Here is a 24,537-nt window from a genome sequence, read left to right on the forward strand (position 1 = left end):
CCCCGGCCTCCCCGACGCCCTCACGCCGGCTCCCGGACACACTCACCATGCTGGGTGAAGATATTGAAGCCGGCCTCTGTGGTGCGCCCCGCCAGGTCCCGCCTGCGGCCGGAGGGCCTGGCTGCACTGCTACCCCGGATCCCCCGGGGTTGTGACTGCTGAAGCCCCGGAGCCTCCCCAAGGCGGCCCACCTGCTGCCCCATCCCTGCGCTCGCGTACTCCCGCGCCCCCGCCGACCCCTGGTCACATTCCTCCTATCCTGGGCTCCGGCCTCGGGCTCCAGGCGCTGGTCCGGCCTCTCCTTCCCAGTCCAGGCCCCAGCCCTGAGCCGTGGGACCGCCGGCGGCTCTTTACCCGGACTCCTCACAGCAGCCACCGCGCTGCCTCTGGGCACCTCACAAATTCTCCTTTTCCCTCCCCATCCCGCGGCTCCGCGCCCCCAACGTTGCTGCCGCCGCCGTCGCCGCCATCTTTAAACCACCGAGCGCTGGGAGAGCGTGGGACAGAGCGTCTCCCGCCCCCCACCCGACCAGTCACCTCCGCTCCTCAGGGGGAGGGCTCCCCGGAGGCCCCGCCCCGGCCCCGCCTCGCCCCGCCTCCTCACAGAGTGGGTGCCCCCCAGTACCCACCTCATTGGAAACTCCACAGCTGTTTCAGGTCTTTCCACCCACCCTGTTCCTTAGCTCTGGGGCTCCCACATCTGAATCCGCCTAAGCCGGACCCCTCCCACGTTTGGCTCTACAAACGACCGTCTTTTTTTGGGGGGGGGGTCAGTCTAAAGCCTTCCTCTCCCACCTCCACCTGTCAAATCAATCAGCCTCATTGAGAGCCCCAGGTGCACAGCTCTTTAGCGGGCGCAGCTGGGACAGAAAAGCCGTTTCGTGCTTGCCATCCAGGTGAGGCTCCCAGAATTCCTTTAAACACCCTTGTCAGCAGCAGGCCTACAGTAAAAATTCATGATAGAAAATGTACATGGAGGCAATAAAAAGGTACATTATTATTCCACTGGAATTTTGTGAAATTATGTCGTGATGTTAAATTGCACTCGCCTTGGTTGTCGGCACTCTACGGTCTCATTGGAGAAGCAGTTATGACCCCATTCCTCATATTATATTACCATGAATCCTCTTGAGCTCCTTTACCGTCTAACCACATGTGTGTTTCTGTTTTCCTTACATTGCTTGACAGTAAAGCTAATCTTCCTTCTGGCATGCTTTATATACCGTGCACGTGGTCAGGTCTTCTTTTGATGACAAAGGAGAAAAATAAAACTACCTTTGACCCTGTTTCTGAGTCAGAACTTACTCATCTTTAACTTATGTTGTCTAAAGAGACTCAGGCAGAAGTGTTTTTAATGTGCACATACACACGCAAAGAGTATATTCACTTATCATTTCCCCTCTACTGTGCATTCTTGTACCTTAATATTGATCCAGTTTTTCACATTCTCAGAGAACTTGATAATTATTCTTTAGCTATTCAATTAGCTTCCCTATTTCCTTTATAAAAAGTGTCCATCTTGGAGGTACAACAGCTGAAAATTTGCTTTAAATTAAAGCAGAGAGGGAGTTCCCGTGGTAGTGCAGTGGTTAACGAATCCGACTAGGAACCATGAGGTTGCAGGTTCGGTCCCTGCCCTTGCTCAGTGGGTTAACGATCCGGCGTTGCCGTGAGCTGTGGTGTAGGTTGCAGACGCGGCTTGGATCCCGCGTTGCTGTGGCTCTGGCATAGGCCGGTGGCTACAGCTCCGATTGGACCCCTAGCCTGGGAACCTCCATATGCCGCGAGAGCGGCCCAAAGAAATAGCAAAAAGACAAAAAAAAAAAACAGAGAGTATGGGAGCCATTGCAAAAAAGCAGCAGAACAATTGGGAAGACAGGTTTGGGGGGAAAGGTAGATGCCGCTGTCCTTTATATGTCTTTCGTAGAATCAGGCTGACCTTAGATGAACCATCTACTGACATTGATACTCACCCCTATAAGAGTAGTATGAAATTATTCCATTACCATGCAGGATATGACCAGAAATAACTGAAAATGCTCACCAAATGGGAACAGAAACACTATGCTTTAGCATTGGCTGCAATATAAATTTTCCATTCAGATCAAAGTTTTCCTATGTTTAAAATACTGTTTTCTCCTTTTAACTACCAAAGTGTTTGTAACTACCCCAAAAAAATCACTGATGAGGGCTAAAGTTGACCATAGAACCAGAATTTGACTTGTTGGGTTTTATTATCTGAGAGAATTTAATTTGGGGCTTATGTTCTGGTGTCTCTGCTAATTCAAGCATAGCATAAAATGGATGAGTATAATATAGCACAGTGGTTAAGGGCAGGGACTTGAAGCCAGACTGCTTGAGTTCAAAACTGAGCTGCGGTACTTATTAACCGCTTGCTCTTCAGCAAATACGCAACCTCTTTGTGCATCACCTCCTCGTCTGTGAATTGATGATAAGAATACCTACTTTATAAGGCTGTTGCAAGAACTAAATAGGTTAATGTAAATCAAGCACTTAAAACAGTATTTGGCATACAATAAGGGTCATACAAGCACTTACTACTAGTGCAAAAAAAAAAAGAAAGGTTTTTTCAGAAATCCATCAACATTTCCAGGCCTCATTTTTTCAAGTGGTATATGCTTAGATCATGGAACAAATTCTACAGAATTTATTCAGGTGATTCCCCTCCACCACCTGTCACCTTGTATTTAACCAAAAACACCAATCAACCAATAAAAATACTTGTAATCATATACCGCTTTACTAGTCATTCCTACGTGGTATCACCAGTTACCTGCACATGTGAACTTTTTTTTTTTTTAAGGGCTGAACCCCACGGCATATGAAAGTTCCCAGGCTAGGGGTCAAATTGGAGCGTCAGCTGCCAGCCTACCCACAGCCACAGCAGTGCAGGATCTGAGCTTCGTCTGCAATCTGCACCGCAGCTCCTACGTGTATGAACTATTACATGTGAAATGTTACCTCTCTTTAGCATCTGATGATTCCTCTACCGCAGTTCCTTAAAATTCTGCCTAAAACAAATATCCTGTAAGTGAAGACTTCGGATACACGCATTATCTTATAGATGTTTTTCAAAGTGAAGTGGGAATTTTCAGAATGGGGACAGAAAGTGGTAGACCCAGGAGAACCTACTTAATTAGATGTGGGACACCTTCTTTCATGTCAATATAACCAAGCCAAAGTGACTCACCTGATTATTACAATTAAACATTAAAACAGTCCCAAGTAGGAAGGGCTCATTGAGTTAAGGATCAATCAATCAATCCCAAGTAGTACTAGCTCAAACTGAATTGAGGGCAGCTATGAGCTCCAGGCAGGTGCAGAAACCAGATGAGAAAAAAAGGAGCAGGGATGGTGCCCAGTAACATGGGGTCAGTCACGTCTGAGTAACGGCCTGTGAATGGCATGAAAAATCAAACATGTTATCAACACTAACAAGACACATTGAAGACATGGATGCCCATCCTCTTTACTTTCCCTGTAATATCAGCAATATCACTATTTCCCAAAGCAAGGAGCCCATAAGCAATGCTTTGCTGATCCCCGTCTTTACTGACCTGGATTTCCAAGCTATTGCCATATTCTTACCTCATCTCCTAGCTTGACTTCCTTCTCTACATCTAAATGGATATGCTGTTTATTTAGACTCAGGTCACCTCTCTGCCGATTCCCTTGCAACTAATCTTTTCTTTCCAGGCTCCTCACCTTTCACACCAAGCCGTTCAGTAAAGTAAAAATACTTCTTCCTCTCGTTGCTTTGACTGTGTTTCCCCTCCCATTCATTATGTACAATGTCTACATTTTTCACCTAATGTTCCAAAATTACTTTCCAGGATACCCTGGGTGGTAACTGCCTAGTGTTCATCAGCTCCTGTGCCTCCAAACCCCAGCCCTTCTATGGCGAGCATAAACATAGACTTTTATCCAATAAGCTTATGTCTAGGATGTCTTCTTTTTTAGCTCTGACTTTTGCAATACTCAGATTCTCCCCAGTATGGTTCCCAAATGACTCCCTTTACAGTATTTGACTCAGATCCCGCTTCTTAGGAAAATCTCAGACTTATCCGTAGAGACACAATAGTTTCCCTGTACTCCACTTGGTCCAAACCTAAAACAACCACAGCTGACAACAATTCTTTGCCTATAAAATTCAATTGCCTTCCTCTATAGCCCACAAATGTGATTAATTTTGACTTATGGCTCAATGTCATAGGATTGGAAAGAACCTTAGAGGTCATCTAGGATAAGCTTTCGGAATTCTCTCTACAATAACTCTAGTGAGGGAGCTCATTTATTTTGAAGGGTTCTAATTGTTAGAAAGTCCTTCCTAGGAGTTCCCGTTGTGGCTCAGTGATAACAAACCTGACTGGTATCCATGAAGATGCAGGTTCGATCCCTGGTCTCACTCACTGGCTTAAAGGATCCAGCCTTGCCATGAGCTGTGGTGTGGGTTGCAGATGAGTCTCGGATCCCTCGTTGCTGTGGTGTAGGCCAGCAGCTATGGCTCCAATTCAACCCCTAGCCTGGAAACTTCCATATGTTGTGGGTACAGCCCTAAAAAGACCAAAAAAAAAAAAAAAAAATTCTTCCTAACCATAAACTGACACATGCCACCCTATAACTTGCACATGTTTCACCTCTGGTCCTAGTTTTACCGAGTAGCGACAAAGAACAAATCTCACTTTTTTTCTACACAACCCCCTTCAAGTATTTGGGAGCTGTCATGTTTCTCAAAATATATTTTTTTAGCTCTGTAATGCATATGCTTGTATACTTTTATTAACCTCTGTCTATATTATCTACATGGACTCAAAATGTTTATGCCGATAAATTGAGAGAAAAAGTAATTTTATATGTAGCATTTTTCCTTTTTCTTTTTTTAGATTTACTGAGATTTAATTGGCATATCATTAAGGCATACACCTTGATGATTTGATACACTTAGTTTTTTTGTTTGTTTTTGTTTTTGTCTTTTTGCCATTTCTTGGGTCGCTCCCACGGCATATGGAGGTTCCCAGGCTAGGGGTCAAATCGGAGCTGTAGCCACCACCCTACGCCAGAGCCACAGCAATGCGGGATCCGAGCTGCCTCTGCAACCAACACCACAGCTCACGGCAAGGCCAGGTCCTTAACCCACTGAGCAAAGCCAGGGATTGAACCCGCAACCTCATGGTTCCTAGTCAGGTTTGTTAACCACTGCGCCATGATGGGAACACCAATACACTTAGATATTGCAAAATGGTTACCACCATAGAGTTACCTAACACTTCCAGCAGGTCACATAATTGCCTTTTCTTTTTTATGGTAAGAGTTCAGGATCTATTGTCTTGGCAACATTCAAGTATATAATTCAGTATCATTAGCTATAATCACGATGGTGTACATTACATCCCCAGAATTTATTCACCTTGTAAGCAGAAGTTTGTACCATTTACTCAATACCAATTCCTCTACCCACCCCACTGGCCCCTGCTAACCATCATTCTAGTCTCTGTTTTTATGGGCTTGGCTTTTTAAGATTCCATACATAGGGAGTTCCCATTGTGGCGCAGCAGAAATGAATTTGACTGGGAACCATGAGGTTGCAGGTTCGATCCCTGGCTTAACTCAGTGGGTTAAGGATCCGGCGTTGCCGTGAGCTGTGGTGTAGGTCACAGACGTGGCTTGGATCTGGCATTGCTGTGGCTCTGGTGTTGGCCGGCAGCAGCAGCTCTGATTAGACCCCTAGCCTGGGAACCTCCATATGCCACAGGTGTAGCCCTATAAAGACAAAAATAAGTAAATAAATAGGGAGTTCCCGTCGTGGCTCAGTGGTTGGCGAATCCGACTAGGAACCATGAGGTTGCGGGTTCGATCCCTGGCCTTGCTCAGTGGGTTAAGGATCCAGTGTTGCCATGAGCTGTGGTGTAGGTTGCAGATGCAGCTGGGAACCCACGTTGCTGTGGCTCTGGTGTAGGGTGGTGGCTACAGCTCCAATTCGACCCCTAGCCTGGGAACTTCCATATGCCGTGAGAGCGACCCAAGAAATGGCAAAAAGACAAAAAATAAATAAATAAGTAAAAGGATTCCATACATAAGTGATATCATACCATAATTTTCTTTTTCTGGCTGACTTATTTCACTTAACACAGTTCCCTCAAGGTCAATTTATGTTATTGCATATGGCAAGACATCTTCTTGCCATTTCCTTCTTTCTCATGGTTGAATAAAATTCCATTGTACAGACAGGCAAACTTCATTTTATTGCACATGCCTTTATTGCAATTCACAGACATTGCGTTTTTATAAATGAAAGGTTTGTGGCAACTCTACAACACACAAAACTCTTGGCGCCATTTTCCCAACAGCATTTGCTCATGTTGGGTCTGTGTATCACATTTCTGTAATTCTGGCAACATTTCAACTTTTTTCATTACTATTATATGTGTAATGATGATCTGTGATCAGTGGTCATTCGTGTTTCTACTGTGACACTGAAGGCTCAGGTGATGCTTAACATTTTTAGCAACAAAATATCTTTAAACTAAGGCATGTACATTGTGGCATTTTTTAGATAAAGTGCTATTGCACAGTTAAAGGACACCGGAGTATAAACATAACTTTTCATATGTACTGGGAAAACAAAATAACTGACTCTCTCTTTTGCAATATTTGCTTTATTGCAGCGGTCTGAAAGGAACCCATAATACCTCTGAGATATGCCTAATTATACCACATCTTTTTTACCCATTCTTTTTAAGCTGTTTGTGCATGCAGTACTTCGGGGTTTGTTTATGTATGGTTTGTCTCCACATTGTTGCATTAAATTTTTAAAGGTTTATAGTGTGCCAAATATAGTTCCATTTACAGATTGACATTTTAAAAGTTTTTTTGGATGACAATGAGGAGGAGGATTCTTATCTGGCTGGAATAGAATGTCATTCTCTTTGAAGATAAGGAGATGGATTGCATAAGTTCTTGCTGTTCCTTTTAGCCCCAAGGGTCTATGATTCAATATTTCTTTGATTTAAAAACTTCATAAATTATGAAGAGATTATTTCAAATAATTGGTAAAGTGCTATATAAATGTTAGTAGTAGCAATAATATCTATTCATTTTAAATTAATAAATTAGAGATTTTCTCATGTGGCACAGAGGGTTTAGGAATCCATGTTGTCTTTATGCAGGTTCAATCCCCTGCCCAGGGCGGTGGGTTAAGGACCCAACATTGCTGCAGCTGCAGCTGTGGCTTGAATTTGATCCCTGGCCCTGGGAACTTCCGTATGACATGGGTGCTGTCGCCCCAAAAGTAAGTAATCAATTAGCATTCTTTTTTTTTCTTGTCTTCCCTTTTGCTTTTTTTTTTTTTTTTTTTTTTTTTGCTTTGTAGGGCCACACTTGCAGCATATGGAAATTCCAAGGCTAGGGGGCTAGGGGTTGAATTTTGTAGCTACAACTTCAAGCCAACATCACAGCAGAATCCAAGCCACATCTGTGACCTACAGTGCAGCTCACATCCCTGACCCACTGAGCAAAGCAAGGGATCAAACCCACATCCTCATGGATACTAGTTGGATTCGTTTCCACTGCACCACAGTGGGAACGTCCTCACTCCTTTTCTATAGTGACAATGAAATCGCTCACTAAACCATCCATTTAACATGTAGCCTATCACTACCTAGTGTGGTGGAACTAAGCCTGCTTTATAATTTATGTGAAATGGGTTGTTTTTTTTTTTTTTTCAGTTAGCAATTGCTGAATAAGAAACTATCCCCAAAACCTAGTGGCTTAAAACAACAGTGATTTATCAGTCCTTGCAATCTTATGGATTGTTTGAATAGTTCTGCTGCTGATTTCGCCTGGGTTCACTCACGTAACAGCATTCAACTGGAGGCTCAGCTGAGCTGGAAAGTTAGCAATGGCCTCATTCTCATATCTGGCAGTTGGCGCCACTGTCTCAGTTCTCCTCCACTGTCCTCTTGTTGTGGGCTGAATGTTGCCCCCCTCCCCATTCACATGTTAACACCCTAAGCACCAGTACCTCACAATGTGACTGTGTTTGACTTCGGGGACCTATAAAGAAGTAAATAAGTTGAAACGAGGCCCTTAGGATGGATCCTAATTCAATACAACTGGTGTCCTTCTAAGTGGAAGTTTGGATTTCACACTGTGGTACAACAGGATCAGCAGCTTCTCTGGAGCACTGGGACACAGGCACAGTGGGTTAAAGGATGCAGTGTTGTCACAGCTGCAGTGTAGGTCACAACTGTGGCTTGGATCTGATCCCTGGCCTGGGAATTCCATATGCCAAAAAAAAAAAGAAGTTGTGAAGACACAAGGAGAAGACAACCATTTACAAATCCAGAAGCCTCAGAAGAAACCCACAGTGCTGACACCTGGGTCTCAGACTTCCAGCCTCCAGAACACCGAGAAAATAAATTTCTCTTAACTCATCCAGTCTGTGGTACTTTGTTATGGCAGCCCTAGCAAACAAATGAAAACAATTTGCCCTATTGGATAATGAGAGATGTATTAGGTTGCTAGGACTACTGCACCAAAGTACTATAGACAGAGTGACTGAAACAACAGAAATATATTTTCTCACAGTTCTGGAGGCTAGAAGTCCAAGACCAAGGTGTCAGCAGGGTTGGTTCCTTGTGAGGGCTATGAAGGCAAATCTGTTTTCTGCCTCTCTCCTAGCTTTTGGTGATTTCCTGGTAATCCTTGGCGTTTCTTGGTGCATAAAAGCATCATCTATCCCCTGCACCACAAGGGGAACTCCAACACCATCTTAAGTGATCAAAATAAATAACATCAGGAAGTCCCGTCTTGGCTCAGTGGTTAACGAATCCGACTAGGAACCACGAGGTTGTGGGTTCAATCCCCGGCCTTGCTCAGTGGGTTAAGAATCTGGCATTGCCGTGAGCTGTGGTGTAGGTTGCAGATGCTGCTCAGATCCCACATTGCTGTGGCTGTGGGGTAGGCCAGCGGCTATAGCTCCGATTCGACCCCTAGCCTGGGAACCTCCATTATGCCAAGGGAGCAGCCCAAGAAATGGCAAAAAGACCAAAAATAAATAAATAAATAAAATAAAATAACATCATAATGACTAATCAAAATCATGCTTCCACTGGAATTCCCTTTATGGCGCAGCAGTTAATGAACCTGACTAGGATCCATGAGGCTGTGGGTTTGATTCCCGGCCTTGCTCAGTGGGTTAAGCATCCAGCATTGCCATGAGCTGTGGTGTAGGCTACAGACATGGCTTGGATCCCAAGTTGTTGTGGCTATGGTGTAGGCCAGCAGCTGTAGCTCCACTTCGACCCTTAGCCTGGAAACTTCCATATGCCAGCGGGTGCAGCCCTAAAAAGCAAAAACTAAAAAAGAAAGTCGAAGGAAGACTGGGGAACTATTTCAGAATGAGAGAGACTAAAGAGGCATTACAATCAAAAGATGACACAGGTGTGCAATAGGGTGTGAAGTAGAAGGTACCTATGTTAATTTTCTGTTGTTGATGGTTGTATTGTAATTATCCAGGAGAATGTTTCTAGGAAAGGCATACTAATGTGCAAGGACTAATGGCACTTTGCATGGGCAACTTACTCTCCAAGAGTTCTGTGGGCAAAGAATGTCCCCTGTCTTTTCAGTAAAGAAAGAATGTTGCAGCCATAAAGCCCTCAGCCACTGTATCCACTCCTGCTCCTCGCCCCAGGGGCACACAGAGGGGAATTCGGGATGGCCCTAGAGAGTTAAGATGCATATCAAAGAAATACTTTTAACAAGCCCAGACTCTTGCAACTTCCCATACATAGAAAAGCTCTAAAATCATTAACTTGAGATGTCTGTTTCTTGTGTATGATTAACAGTAATCTTTGGATGTTCCACTACTTTTTTTTTTTTTTCAGCAAAAATTCTGCTCTATCCTGGCTCCCCCCCTTACCTCTTTGGAACCGTCACTCAGAGCTGTCTGAGGTCTTCCAGAGCTATAGTCCTTGGTCATGTCCTCAAATAAAAGCTACTTCTCAACTTTTAGGCTGTGCGTTTTTTCCCCCCAGTGGACAGTTTAAATGCCTTACCCTCAGCATCCCAAAAATCAAGATATATAGATCCATGAAACTGCCCTCATTGACTAATCTAATAACCTTATCAAGAAAAGAAACAAGGGCAGTTTAAAATGAACAATGGTACATTAGAATTGTTTGAATGAAAATTGGCTGTTGGAGTTCCCGTGGCTCAGTGATTATCGAATCCGGCTAGGAACCATGAGGTTGCGGGGTAAATCCCTGGCCTTGCTCAGTGGGTTAAGGATCCAGCGTTGCCATGAGCTGTGGTGTAGGTGGCAGATGTGTCTTGGATCCTGCATTGCAGTGGCTGTGGCATAGGCTGGTGGCTACAGCTCCAAATAGACCCCTAGCCTGGGAACCTCCATATGCTGCGGGAAGCAGCCCTGGAAAAGGGGAAAAAAAATTGGCTGTCTTCAGTGGTTACTGCTTTATTTGATATATGCTGACAAGTTATCTATTAATTAGGGTTTTTTTAGAGATTGATATTACGGTCTCAGAGGAACACATTTCTGAAAATTGATCATTGCCAGTCTTTTTACTTATGTCTCTCTGACATTTTAGGGAATGCTGCCCGTGGAGAGGGATCAGTTTTCCCAGTTTGCAGGGGCTCATCCCCATTCTAGCACAGAAAATCCCCCTTGATGTGATACCCCTCCCCAAGACATGAAGTTTCCATCCACACTGGTGCAAAGTAAAAGCCTGCAAAAATAGAGGCTAAAAGCAACACTGTTTTTAGTGTCAAATAGCTCTGACACAAATTACCCCACTAGTGTGGTTGTTGGCTGTTGTTTTCACACCTGAAGGTGATGTTGGCAAATTTGATTAGCAGTTCGCAATAACAGGTTATCCATTAATACTTTAATCTGAGTGGGCAATGCAAATACCTTGTAACAATCCACTTTCGGCTTTGCCTGTTAACTAATTATTACGCTTTATATCAAGAGAGTACTAGTTTAACTTTTACAACTGTGAATTGTGGCCATATTTTGTAAAAATTCCGATAATGAAAAAGAATAATTAGTTTATTTTTTTTTTTTTTGGTCTTTTTGTCTTTTTAGGGCCACACTCGTGACATATGGAGGTTCCCAGGCTAGGGGTCTAATCAGAGCTGCAGCCTCCGGCCTGCACCAGAGTTACATCAATGGGGGATCTGAGCCACATCTGTAACCTACACCACAGCTCATGGCAACGCCAGATCCTTAACCCACTGAGCAAAGCCAGGGATCGAACCTGCAATCTCTTGGTTCCTAGTAGGATTCATTAACCACTGAGCCACGACAGGAACTACGAAAAAGAATAATTATAATACCTACACCAGCATGACCTAAACATCACTGAAAAAAAGAAAAGCTAAACAACTGTGTTATTTTAATGGAGGTGGTAGAAGGACCCATATAATAGGATTAAGAAGGTAAATAACCAAAACAGAGCATAATGCAAAATTTGCAGAAGTTGGGATTGAACATGTAAAATGGAAGTGAAAGTTCTGATTTTGAGAGTCTCACAAATCCCGAAAGAGAAAGGCAAGTACTTCTAAAGCACCAAAAGATTTCTTATCTCCCCCAATACACCAATACTCAATCTAAAATGGGCTGCGCTGAATGAACTTGGCCATCCCAAAACAGCTCACATAGATTAACAAGCATTATTGTATCTTTTCCTTGATTGCTCTGTGAAACTGAGCAAGTTATATTTCCTAATTCAGAAATGTCTTGGCAAACAGAGAAAATCTTGATAACAGATACATTGGTCTGTACAGGGTAGAGCTGATTCTGACAGGTGCTACCAAAGTCATCCTGTCTAGAGTATATCAAGTGATGCCTTAAAAGTCACAAGAGCAGCAATAACCAAAAATGTTCTCCCTGGCTCTTAAGAATTTTGAAGTTTCTTTTCTTTTCTTTTCTTTTCTTTTTTTTTTTTTTGCCTTTTCTTGGGCCGCTCCCGCGGCATATGGAGGTTCCCAGGCTAGGGGTCCAGTCAGAGCTGTAGCTGCCGCCCTACATCACAGCTCACGGCAATGCCGGATCCTTAACCCACTGAGCAAGGCCAGGGACCGAACCCGAAACCTCATGGTTCCTAGTCGGATTTGTTAACCGTGACGGGAACTCCAAAGTTTTTTTTTTTTCGTTTTTTTTTTTTTTTCTTTTTAGGGCTGCAGGTGTGGCATATGGAAGTTCCCAGGCTAGGGCCGAATCAGAGGTACAGCTGCCGGCCTATGCCACAGCAACATAGGATCCAAGTTGTGTCTGCAACTTACACCACAGCTCATGGCAATGTCAGATCCTTCAACCACTGAGTGAGGCCAGGGATCAAACTCTCTTCCTCATGAATACTAGTCAGATTCATTTCTGCTGCACCACAATGGGAACTCCCAGGAATTTTGATTTTTAAAAAGGACTTTCAAGTGCTACCCACCCACCAGAATGGCTACAATGAAATATGACAAAACCAAGGGTTAGCCAAGGTGTGGAGCGACTGGAACTCTCAGGCACTGCTGGTGAGAATGTAAGTTAGTGCAACTGCTTTGGAAAACTGGCAGTGTCTGCGGGAGCTAAACATATGCATATTCTATGAAATAATTCTACTCCTGGGCATATTCCCAGCAGAAAAGTATACATTTATCAACTGAAAGACACGCCTAAGAATTTTCATAATAGTCCATAAGCTGGAAAAGACCCAAATGCCCCTCAACAGAGTGGATAAACTGCATGACTATACAGCAAAGGAAATAAATGAACTGCTGTGAACCACTGTGACATACTACACACACACACACACACACACACACACACACATGGGTTTCAAGTCATCTTCCTGATTTGGATAAAGATTTTAATGGGGTGGGAGGATATATATACATATAAAAAGATTATGTCTTATCCAAATAAAAATTATACTCTGATAATCCTATCTGCATGTTCAGCAGATAGTATAAATGTATATATTGGCAAATTCCAGTCTATAAACTTCTTGCCAAAGAAAATTAAAAAAAAAAGTTACCTGCTAAGTATCCTGCACTGTATATCTTGCACGTGGCACTGCTTTTTCTTTTAAGTGTGATTTGTATACCTGTGATATTGAGGCTTTTGGGGGGCGGGGTGAGCACAGCATATGGAAGTTCCCAGGCTAGGGGTCGAATCAGAGCTATAGCTGCCAGCCTACAGCCCAGCCATAGCAACACAGGATCTGAGCTGCTACTGCGACCTACACCACAGCTCATGGAAACACCTGATCCTTAACTCACTGAGCAAGGCCAAGGATCAAACTGGCAGCCTCATGGATATTACTCAGGTTAATTGCTGCTGAGCCATAGCAGGAACTCCCCTTGAGGATTTTTTAATACAATTATTTTGTGATTTTTCAGTTTATTTAAAACATGCAGAAGCAATTAATGAGATATTAGACATGGAAAGAGACAGTGCCTTAGACATAGGCTTTCAAGATGACTGTCATTGATGCCTGCCCTAGAAAAGATGTTGGCCTGCTATAATACATTTTCAAAATGTAGGACAAGAAGAATGTCCTCTAGTTTGCAAATTCATTAAGGATGAGAATGGAGAAAAGGATTATATTAAAATAGAAATGTTTATGCTATTTCTCCAAAAATGTTTGATGATCTTTATTTATTTTTGCCTTTTTAGGGCTGCAACCACGGCACATGGAGGTTCCCAGGCTAGGGGTCCAATTGGATCTACAGCTGCCGGCCTACGCCACAGCCACAGCAACATGGGATCCAAGCCACATCTGTGACCTACACCACAGCACATGGCAATGCCAGATCCTTAACCCACTGAGCAAAGCCAGGGATCGAACATGCAACCTGATGGTTTGGATTTGTTTCCACTGTGCTACAGCAGGAACTCCATGATGATCTTTAAATAAGCCATAAAGAGCTCTAAGAAAAGGATAAACTGACTACTCCTGAGTTGTTCACTGTTACGTGTAGGTTGCAACAATAACAACCAAAAATCACGCAGTATAAAAAGTGATTCTTTTTTGGAAATAAGACTGCTTCAGAACAATAAAAAAGTAAACAGAGGAGTTCCCGTCGTGGCACAGTGGTTAACGAATCCGACTAGGAACCATGAGGTTGCGGGTTCGGTCCCTGCCCTTGCTCAGTGGGTTAAGGATCCAGCGTTGCCGTGACCTGTGGTGTAGGTTGCAGACGCTGCTCAGATCCCGAGATCTGTTGCTGTGGCTCTGGCATAGGCTGGTGGCTACAGCTCCAATTAGACCCCTAGCCTGGGAACCTCCATATGCCGTGGGAGGAGCCCTAGAAAAGGCAAAAAGACAAAAATAAACAAAAAAAAGTAACCAGAAAACAATAGCCAAGTGAAACACAAGTTTCTAAATTTCATTGCTAACACCGTAATTTATTTGGAATTCCACTTTCACTTCCCAAGTTAAATTACCTTATTTTAATTTTCTATTATAGTTGATTTACAATGTTGTGTTAATTTTTGCTGTATAGCAAAGTGATTCGGATATGTATTATACCCACACAAACACACACACACATTTTTTTCCGTAAGGTTCACCACAGGATACTGAATGTCGTTCCCTGTGCTATACACTAGGACCTTGTTGTTTATGCATTCAAGGCATAATAGTTTGCATCTGCTAACCTCAAACTTCTACTCCTCTCCTTACCCTCTTCCCTCTCCCCATTGGTAACTACGAGTCTGTTCTCTATGTCTGTGAGTCTGTTTGTATTTCGTAATTTGTTCATTTTTGTCATATTTTAGATTCCACATGTAAATGGTATCGTATAGTATTTGTCTTTCTCTTGTTGACTTACTTCACTTAATATGATAATCTCTAGGTCGTCCATGTTGCTGCACTTGGCATTATTTCATTCTTTTTTATGCCTCAGTAGTATTCCATTGTATACGTACTGAATCTTCTTTATACATTCATCTGCTCTGCTGATGGACAGTTATGTTGTTTCCATGTCTTGGCTATTGTAAACAGTGCTATGAATATTGGGGTGCATGTACCTTTTCAAATTATAGCTTTGTCCAGAGGTATGCCCAGGAGTGGGATTTCTAGATCATATGACAACAGTATTTTTAGTTTTTGGAGGAACCTCCATACTGTTCTCCATAGTGGCTGTCCAATTTACATTCCTACCAATAGTATAGGAGGGTTCCCTTTTCTACCTGTCCTCTCCAGCATTTATTATTTTTAGATAGCAACTAAAAGAACTCCTAGAATCATTTTTAAATTGTCTGATCTGTTGTTAATTAGCTTGATTGTGGTAATCATTTCACAATGTATACATATGTCAAAACATCATGTCAGAAGTTCCTTGGTAGCCAAGTGGATTAAGGATCCGGCATTGCCACTGCTGCAGCATGGGTTCTATCCCGGGCCCATGAACTTCTCCACGCAGGTGTGGTCAAAAAAAAAATTAATGCAGCAAGTTAAAAAGGCTAGATATAAGTAAGGGTACATAGGAGTTCCCATCGTGGTGCAGCGGAAACGAATCTGACTAGGAACCAGGAGGTTGTGAGGGTTCGATCCCTGGCCTTGCTCAGCTCAGCTCAGTAGGTCAAGGATCTGGCATTACTGAGAGCTGTGATGTAGGTTGCAGACGTGGCTCAGATCTGGCATTGCTGTGACTGTGGCGTAGGCTGGTAGCTACAGCTCTGATTAGGCCCCTAGCCTGGGAATCTCCATATGCCATGGGCATGGCCCTAAAAAGACATAAAGACCAAAAAAAAAAAAAAAAGTAAGGGTACATAAACTTAGCAGCTTTCCTTTATGGGAGTGATAATGAGTTAGAAATAGAATTATTTCTAAATAAATAAATACATACACACCCACATATATATATATAAAATAAGTTGATTAGAAATGTGTTAAATAGGAGACAAATATAAAGCTATAATAAAGAACACAAAGATTAACTTGATAAACAGTTCTTTTTGAGGAGGAAGACATTATTACAAGGTATATAACTTCTTTCTAAGAAAGTGTTTTACCCCAATTCTAATAGAAAAAGCCTTTGATATAAAATAAACACCTATTTAAAGATGTTTTATATGAAATGAATAACATATTTGCATAGCTTACACACACACACACACACACACACACACACACATTTGGGGAGGGGGCAGTCTGCCATAGCAGTGTTCCATTTTGACTCTCTAAAGAGCTGGTCATGACTCTAGCCATTCATTCACTAAATATTTATTAAGTTCTTCCTATGTGCCAAATGCTGTATTAGGGTCTCAGTTTACAGCTGTCAAAGGCCAACAAAATTCCCTTCTCAAGAAAACTATAGTTGAATGGGGTATTCAGCTGAGATAACAGACACTATCATATACTGTGTGCTAAGTGCTAAGAGAGAGGAAATGGCCTAAGAGCACAGAGACAGGGCAAGGAAGGCTTCCCTGGGAATCTGGAGGATGACGATGAGTCAGACAGGGGTGCTAAGGGTTGGGGAAAGGGCAGAAAGAAGCATCCTCCATGCCCTAAATAAGGTCAGTGAGAGCAAGCACAAGCGGGAGCTGTGACGTTTTCCATCAGACTCCCCCCCTTGCATCAGCAAATATTTGTGTTTCCTGTGTCCCCTGTGAGAGATACAGAGAGCAGTGGATAATCATGTGAGTGATTATAACATCGTGGGAATCTGAGACCTAAAAAGTTGAATATCAACCCAGGAATAAATCAGCAGAAGAGATGTCACAGCTTGTTGAGTACAAATGCAGTTAACTTTTTAAGAGACATAGCTCAATGCTTTTATATTACAATTTGATTCTTTTTTTAATTTTTATTAAAAACATTTTTTTTGCCTTTTTAGGGCTTCACCTGTAGCATATGGAAGTTCTCAGGCTAGGGGTCAGATAGGAGCTGTAGTTGCTGGCCTATGCCACAGCTACAACATCTTCGACCTACACCACAGCTCACGGCAATGCTGAATTCATCAACCCACTGAGCAAGGCCAAGGATAGAACCCAAATCCTCATGGATACTCGTACTAGTCAGATTTGTTCCCGCCAAGCCACAACAGGAACTCCTACAATCTGATTCTTTTGAAAAGAAAAAATTAAATGTGCAAAGTGAAAAAACAACATAATGAAAATCCATATTCTTCCCCACTTAGATTCACCAACCATTGACATCTTGCTACACCTGCTTCATCTCTCTCCATGTGTTTCCCTTTTGCCTAAACATCTGAAACTAGGTTTCAGACATCCTCCTATATTACCCTTGAATATATCAGCCTGCACCTAAGAACAGAAACATTATCTCCTACAAGAGCACAGGGCCCTAACTACACCGAGGAAAAGCATCATGAACTGAATCACATCACCCAATATCGACTCAGCACTCAAATATCCCCAGCCCCCAAACGCCCTTCATAACTGCCCCCACGACCTATCACATTTAAAAGTTCTTCCATTGGAAGTTTTCTTCTTGGCTCAGTGGTTAAGGATCCTGACTAGGATCCATGAGGATGTGGGTTTGATCCCTGGCCTCACTCAGTGGGTTAAGGATCTGGCGTTGGCATGAGCTGTGGTGTAGGTCACAGTCGAGGCTCGGATCCCGTGTTACTGTGGCTGTGGGATAGGCTGGCAGCTACAGCTCCGATGAGAGCCTTAGCCTGGGAACCTCCATATGCTGCAGGTGTGGCCCTAAAAAGCAAAAAAAACAAAAAAAAAGTTCTTCCGTACTCTGCAATGTACTTCTACTGTGTCTGGAAAACAAATGTAACCACTTTGGGCCTGTTTCCTCCCCCATAAAGATTAGTGACACATTAACATTTATTCGTTTTGGACTTACCGGATCTGTGATGAATGGTTTATGATTGGGTCTGTGAAGAAAACAATTTGGAAAGCATTTCAGGATAGGGAATCACGTCCCAAAAGCAGCCTCTAGGTGTCCTCCTTGGATAGAGGAAACCTGTAGCTATTTGCTTTCAAGGACTTTTGCAGAGCAGTTATTATTTGAAGAGATACATTTTCCTTTAGTCAACATAGATTAAAGAGTCTAATAATGCCTCCAAGTTTTATTTTATTTTATTTTTATTTTTTTGTCTTTTTGCCTTTTCTAGGGCCGCTCCCCTGGCAAATGGAGGTTCCCAGGCTAGGGGTCTAATTGGAGCTGTAGCCACAGGCCTGTGCTACAGCCACAGCAACGTGGGATCCCAGTCCAATCTGCGACCTACACCACAGCTCATGGCAATGCTGGATCCTTAACCCACTGAGTGAGGCCAGGGATCAAACTCACAACCTCGTGGTTCCTGGTCGGATTCGTTAACCACTGAGCCACGACAGGAACTCCTCCAAATTTTAAATAGAACATAAATAAGCTACCTTTATATGGTTCCACAAACATTTGGGACACAAACTAACTAGGTTGCAAATTGGGCAATGTGAGGATAATAAAAAAAGTCGCAGAACAAAAATAAACCAGTCTAAATATTCAGACTTGTTTCCCCCACTTCTGTCCCTTTTTTAAATGATTTTTTAGTTGCTCAATATTGTGCTTTTGTTATAATTCCTCAGTTAAACGGGCAGATGAGAAAATGGAGGCAGAGAGAGATTAAATCGCCTGCCCAAAGGTCGCGTACCTAGTAATTAACAGAGCTAAATTTGACTTTTTTTTTTCTTTAGGGCCGCACCTGTGGCATATGGAGGTTCCCAGGCTAGGGGTCCCATTGGAGCTACAGCCACCAGCCTACGCCAGAGCCACAGCAACGCCAGATCCAAGCCATTTCTGCAATCTACACCACAGTATATGGCAATGCTGGATCCTAAACCTACTGAGTGAGGCCAGGGATCGAACCTGCAACCTCATGGTTCCTAGTTGGATTAGTTTCCCCTGTGCCACGATGGGAATCCAACAGAGCTAAATTTGAACTCAGGGAGTTTGGTTCTAGAGGTCATGGATTTCTGCTTGTAATGATGCTATCAAGCCATTACAAAGCGATGTGATCATCTTCAATTGTCCTCTTTTTCTTCAGAAATACTACAAAGTCATAATATAATATACGAATAAAACAGTGTGAGAAGTCACTTACTCTTCCTGTGTTAGATAAATCCAAAGCACTTGAGTGCATTTTAAGAACTTTTCTTCCTAATTTGCTAAAATTTCATGTCACTGTACCTGAGCCCGAACGTGAAGGTTCTTATTTATTTATTTAGTCTTTTGTCTTTTCAGGGTCGCACTCATGGCATATGGAGGGTCCCAGGCTAGGGGTGCAATCGGAGCTGTAGCTGCCAGCCTAGGCCACAGCCATAGCCATGCCAGATCTGAGTTGTGTCTGCGAACTACACCACAGTTCACAGCAAAGTTGGATCCTTGACCCACTGAGCGAGGTCAGGGATCAAACCTGCAACCTCATGGTTCCTAGTCAGATTCGTTTCCACTGTGCCATGACAGGAACTCCAAGGTTCTTATTAAAAATGGAGTTGGCCCCCAAATCCGAAGTTGGCCCTAGCAACCCCAGGTTTTTAATGAGTTTGAAGCAGGTAGGATTTACAAGCCAGTCAGAGCTCCTGCACTAGCTCACTGAGGGGAAGGACTCCAGGGAGTCGGAAGGAAGGGGCTTGGAACGAGCAGAGTTGATTGAACTGTCATTTACCCATCTGGATTCTTTCCCCCACTGATAAAAATGTTTTAAAATCAGAAAGTAAAAGTTAAATTTACCAGAGTTCCCATTGTGGCTCAGTGGGTTAAGAACCAACACAGAGGTGGTGAGGATGTGGGTTCAATCTCTGGCCTTGATCAGTGAGTTAAGGCTCCAGCATAGCTGCAAGCTGTGGTGTAGATTGCAGCTCAGATCTGGTGTTGCTGGGGCTGTGGCACAAGCTGGCAGCTGCAGCTCTGGTTTGACTTCTAGCCTGGGAACTTCCATATGCAGCAGGTGTGGGCATAAAAAAAAAAAAAGAAAGAAAAAAAAAAGATAAATTTACGGTATTCAAAGTCAAAGCAAAATAAATTATTTTGATGTCCATTTTTTTTTTAGAAGAAAAGAGGCCTTCAGGAGTTCCCATCGTGGCGCAGTGGTTAACGAATCCGACTAGGAACTATGAGGTTGAGGGTTCGATCCCTGCCCTTGCTCAGTGGGTTAACGATCTGGCGTTGGCATGAGCTGTGGTGTAGGTCACAGACGCGGCTCGGATCCCGCGTTGCTGTGGCTCTGGTGTAGGCTGGCAGTTACACCTCCGATTAGACCCCTAGCCTGGGAACCTTCATATGCCGAGGGAGAGGCCCAAGAAATGGCAAAAAAAAAAAAAAAAAAAAGAAAGAAAAGAGGCCTTCAGGACTGGATCAGCTCCAGTTTTTTTTTTTTTTGTTTTTTTTTTTTTTTCTTTTTGTTTTTTTTTTTTTTTTTTTTTTTTTTAACTTTATTTTCCCACTGTACAGCAAGGGGGTCAGGTTATCCTTAGATGTATACACTGCAATTACAGTTTTTTCCCCCACCCTTTCTTCTGTTGCAACATGAGTATCTAGACATAGTTCTCAATGCTATTCAGCAGGATCTCCTTGTAAATCTATTCTAGGCTATTTCTTTGGGCCGCTCCCGCGGCATATGGAGGTTCCCAGGCTAGGGGTCAAATCGGAGCTGTAGCCACTGGCCTACACCAGAGCCACAGCAACGCAGGATCCGAGCTGCGTCTGCAGCCTACACCACAGCTCACGGCAACACTGGATCGTTAACCCACTGAGCAAGGGCAGGGACCGAACCCGTAACTTCATGGTTCCTAGTCGGATTCGTTAACCACTGCACCACGATGGGAACTCCGGATCAGCTCCAGTTCTTATCACTTACATCTCACATAGACTATAGCATTTTTTGTTTGTTTTTGTCTTTTTAGGGCCACACCTGCAGCACATGGAAGTTCCCAGGCTAGGGATCGAAAATCAGAGCTGTAGCTGCCAGCCTAAGCCACAGAGAGCAATGCTGGATCCCAGCCATATCTGTGACCTACACCACAGCTCACGGCAATGTTGGATCCTTAATCCACTGAGCAAGGCCAGGAATCAAATCCAGATCCTGATGGATACTAGTCAGTTTCGTGTTCACTGAGCCACAATGGGGAACTGCTGACTATAGGGTTCTTTTTGGCTTATTTCTGGGACATTCTGAACATGACCGAGACAAGATCATCTTTTTCCTGGAGAAAGGACATCAGTATACGTTACTTACAAGGACCTGTACAGTCATATGGACTTTTCCATCCACATTTAACACTAGCAATGCTTTCATTCATTTTTTCAACAAATATTTATTGTTTGGAGTTCCTATCGTGGCTCAGTGGTTGGCGAATCAACTAGGAACCATGAGGTTGTGGGTTCGATCCCTGGCCTCCATCAGGGGGTTGGGGATCCGGTGTTGCTGTGAGGTGGTGGCTATAGCTCTGATTGGACCCCTAGCCAGAGGCTATAGCTCTGATTGGACCCCTAGCCTGGAAACCTCCAAACGCCACAGGCAAAGCCCTAAAAAGGTAATAAAATAAAAATAAAAATAAAGTTGGGATACATATCATATCCTTTACTAGGCTTAAATATGTAGGAGATTTTTTTTTTTTTTTTTTTTTGGTCTTTTTGCCATTTCTTGGGCCGCTCCCGCGGCATATGGAGGTCCCCAGGCTAGGGGTCTAATCGGAGCTGTAGCTGCCAGTCTACGCCAGAGCCACAGCAACACGGGATCTGAGCCGTGTCTGCGACCTACACCACAGCAACGCTGGATCCTTAACCCACTGAGTGAGGGCAGGGATCGAACCCGCAAACTCATGGTTCCTAGTTGGAGTCGTTAACCACTGCGCCACGACGGGAACTCCAGTAGGAGATGTTTAATCAGTAACTGTGAGTCCCTGCCCCTCCCCCCTCACTTTAATGAGGTAGACACTGGAAAGTTATCTTGGTCACCTTTTCTAATTGACCTTGAAAGTGACCCCACCCAGCAATCACACATCCACCAAAGACAGTGTACAGAGACCCCAGGAGGCAATCAGGGCATCTGGCTTCAATGGTGAGTAGGTCAATAATCTGGAAAAGAGAGTGTAATTAGGACTTTTGTGTTTGGGAGTTGAAAATAAAAATATTCCTGGCCTGGAATTCCCGTCGTGGCGCAGCGGAAACGAGTCTGACTAGGAACCAAGAAGTGTGGGTTTGATCCTTGGCCTCGCTCAGTGGGTTAAGGATCCGGCGTTGCTGTGAGCTGCAGTGTAGGCTGGCAGCTGTAGCTCTGACTAGACCCCTAGCCTGGGAACCTCCATATGCCGTGGGTGTGGCCCTAAAAAGATAAAAGACAAAAAAAAGAAAAAAAAAATTTCTGGCCTGTTGAGCTATGGCTCACCCTTGTAAGAGAAAAGCTCTGGGTCACAAGTGGTGAACATTTCAACCCACTCTGACTAAGGTGACCAAACATCCCAGGTGGTCTGGGACGGGGTGAGGTCCTAGGATGAGGGGTTTCCAGTACGAAAACCAGTCAAATTCCAGGCAAACCAGGACAAGTCAATCATCCGGATGCAGTGTCCTTGTGGTGTCTGGCCTATGAGGTCATGGATCTGGGAAAACCAGACACCAATGTAACTCTGTTTGTGTGTTTGTTTTGTCTTTTTGCCTTTTCTAGGGCCACACCTGTGGCAAGTGGAGGGTCCCAGGCTAGGGGTGTAATCAGAGCTGTAGCCACCGGCCTACACCAGAGCCACAGCAACGCAGGATCCGAGCTGCATCTGCAACCTACACCACTGGTCACGGCAACACTGGATCCTTAACCCACTGAGCAAGGCCAGGGATCAAACCCGCAACCTCATGGTTCCTAGTCGGATTCGTTAACCACTGCGCCAGGACAGGAACTCCAGGAAATCTTAACTATTTTGAGATACTCCATCTGTAAGCCATAGAGACACCATGGCCACACGAACACACAATGGTTACCTTACTTGCCAAATCACACCCTTGAGGGGGAATGAGGGGAGTGCTGCTCAAAGTCTCAGAGTGTGCGCTGTGGAGCAGAGTTCCTTCTTGAACCTGGATTACTTGCCTGTGTCCAGATGGTCATGGAAATTGAGAATGGGCGTGTAGAAAATTTTATAGCAGTTGGACAGAATAATTTGTGTTTGTTGAATTTAATAATAAAAACATCAGCTTGTAAAAAAAAAATCAGGGACTGCCCAATCCAATGTGCTATTAGTTAACACCAGTGGTTTTTTTTTTCTTTTTGCTTCTTAGGGCCGCATCCACAGCATATGGGGGTTCCCAGGCTAGGGGTTGAATCAGAGCTGTAGCCTCTGGCCTAAGCCCCAGCTATCAGATTCGTTAACCACTGCGCCACGACGGGAACTCCCCATCGGTTTTCTTATATGAGTTAAGACTAGCTATTTCCTTAGTAGTTTTCTAACTTCAGTGTATTTCAGGATCACCTGGAGGGCTTGTTGGGCCCCACTCCCCGTGTTCTGATCTGGGGTGGAGACTGAAAATCTTGATTTCTAACAAATTTCCAGGTGATACTGATGCTGCCGGTCTGGGGCCATACTTTGAGAGCCACTTAGTCTTAGATGAATCCTCTAAATCTCAGAGGTTTAGGGAGTTCCTGTTGTGGCTCAGCAGTAAGGAACTTGACTAGCATCCATGAGGATGCAGGTTTGATCCCTGGCCTTGCTCAGTGGGTTAAGGATCCAGCATTGCCATGAGCTGTGGTGTGGGTTGCAGATGAGGCTCAAATCTGGCATTGCTGCAGCTATGGTGTAGGCCAGCTGCTGTAGCTCCTATTCGACTCCTAGCCAGGGAATTTCCTAAAATGCGTGGCCCTAAAAAGAAAAAAACATATATATCAGAGGTTTAGCATAATATTCATTCACCCAAGAGCAAAGGGTCCTTTTTTTTTTTTTTTTGCCTTTTCTAGGGCCACACCTGTGGCATATGGACGTTCCCAGGCTAGGGGTCGAATTGGAGCTGTAGCCGCCGGCCTACACCATAGCCACAGCAACGCAGGATCTGAGCCTTGTCTGCTACCTATACCACAGCTCACAGCAATGCTGGATCCTTAACCCACTGAGCGAAGTCAGGGATTGAACCCGCAACCTCATGGTTCCTAGTTGGATTTGTTAACCACTGAGCCACCACAGGAACTCCCAAAGTGTGCATTTGTTGTAAAATGGTTCTCTTAGGCAGCTCTCCTCTGAGTGGTGACTCAAGGACCCAGGTCCCATCATGTGGTTCTGCCATAGTCAATCCTGTGTGCCCAAGGTTGCTCGGGGAATCATTACCTTCCTGCCATCAAAAGAGGGGGTGGGGGTACCAGCAGGAAGGATCCCTCCTGGGTGGTTTCTGGGCATCAAGCCTGGAAGTTAGCTTATTATTCAGACACATGGCCACAGATAACTACAAGAAAGACTTGGAAGCGTTGTCGAGCTATGTGCCCAGAAAAAAACATGGGTTTGGTCTCTGCCACAGTCCTTTCTTCTGGCCATCAAATATCCATTTCACCCTTTTTAACCATACATAGAAT

At 43.9% G+C, this 24,537-nt stretch overlaps 1 protein-coding gene across 4 annotated transcripts in view; it reads right to left on the reverse strand.

Annotated features, from left to right (window-relative positions):
* The window catches only part of ABL2 (ABL proto-oncogene 2, non-receptor tyrosine kinase), a 95,834-nt gene extending 95,326 nt beyond the window's left edge, over nt 1–508 (reverse strand). For 3 of the 4 annotated variants that reach the window (XM_003482730.4, XM_003482731.4, XM_005667791.3), the window contains exon 1: nt 47–508. In XM_003482730.4, coding sequence (XP_003482778.2) covers nt 47–203 — 157 coding nt within the window. In that variant the 5' untranslated portion in view covers nt 204–508. The remainder of the gene's footprint in view (nt 1–46) is intronic. The other variant, XM_005667790.3, reaches the window with a different exon arrangement.

The sequence above is a fragment of the Sus scrofa genome, chromosome 9 (assembly GCF_000003025.6).
Source record: "Sus scrofa isolate TJ Tabasco breed Duroc chromosome 9, Sscrofa11.1, whole genome shotgun sequence".
In the NCBI taxonomy this organism is placed as follows: domain Eukaryota; kingdom Metazoa; phylum Chordata; class Mammalia; order Artiodactyla; family Suidae; genus Sus; species Sus scrofa.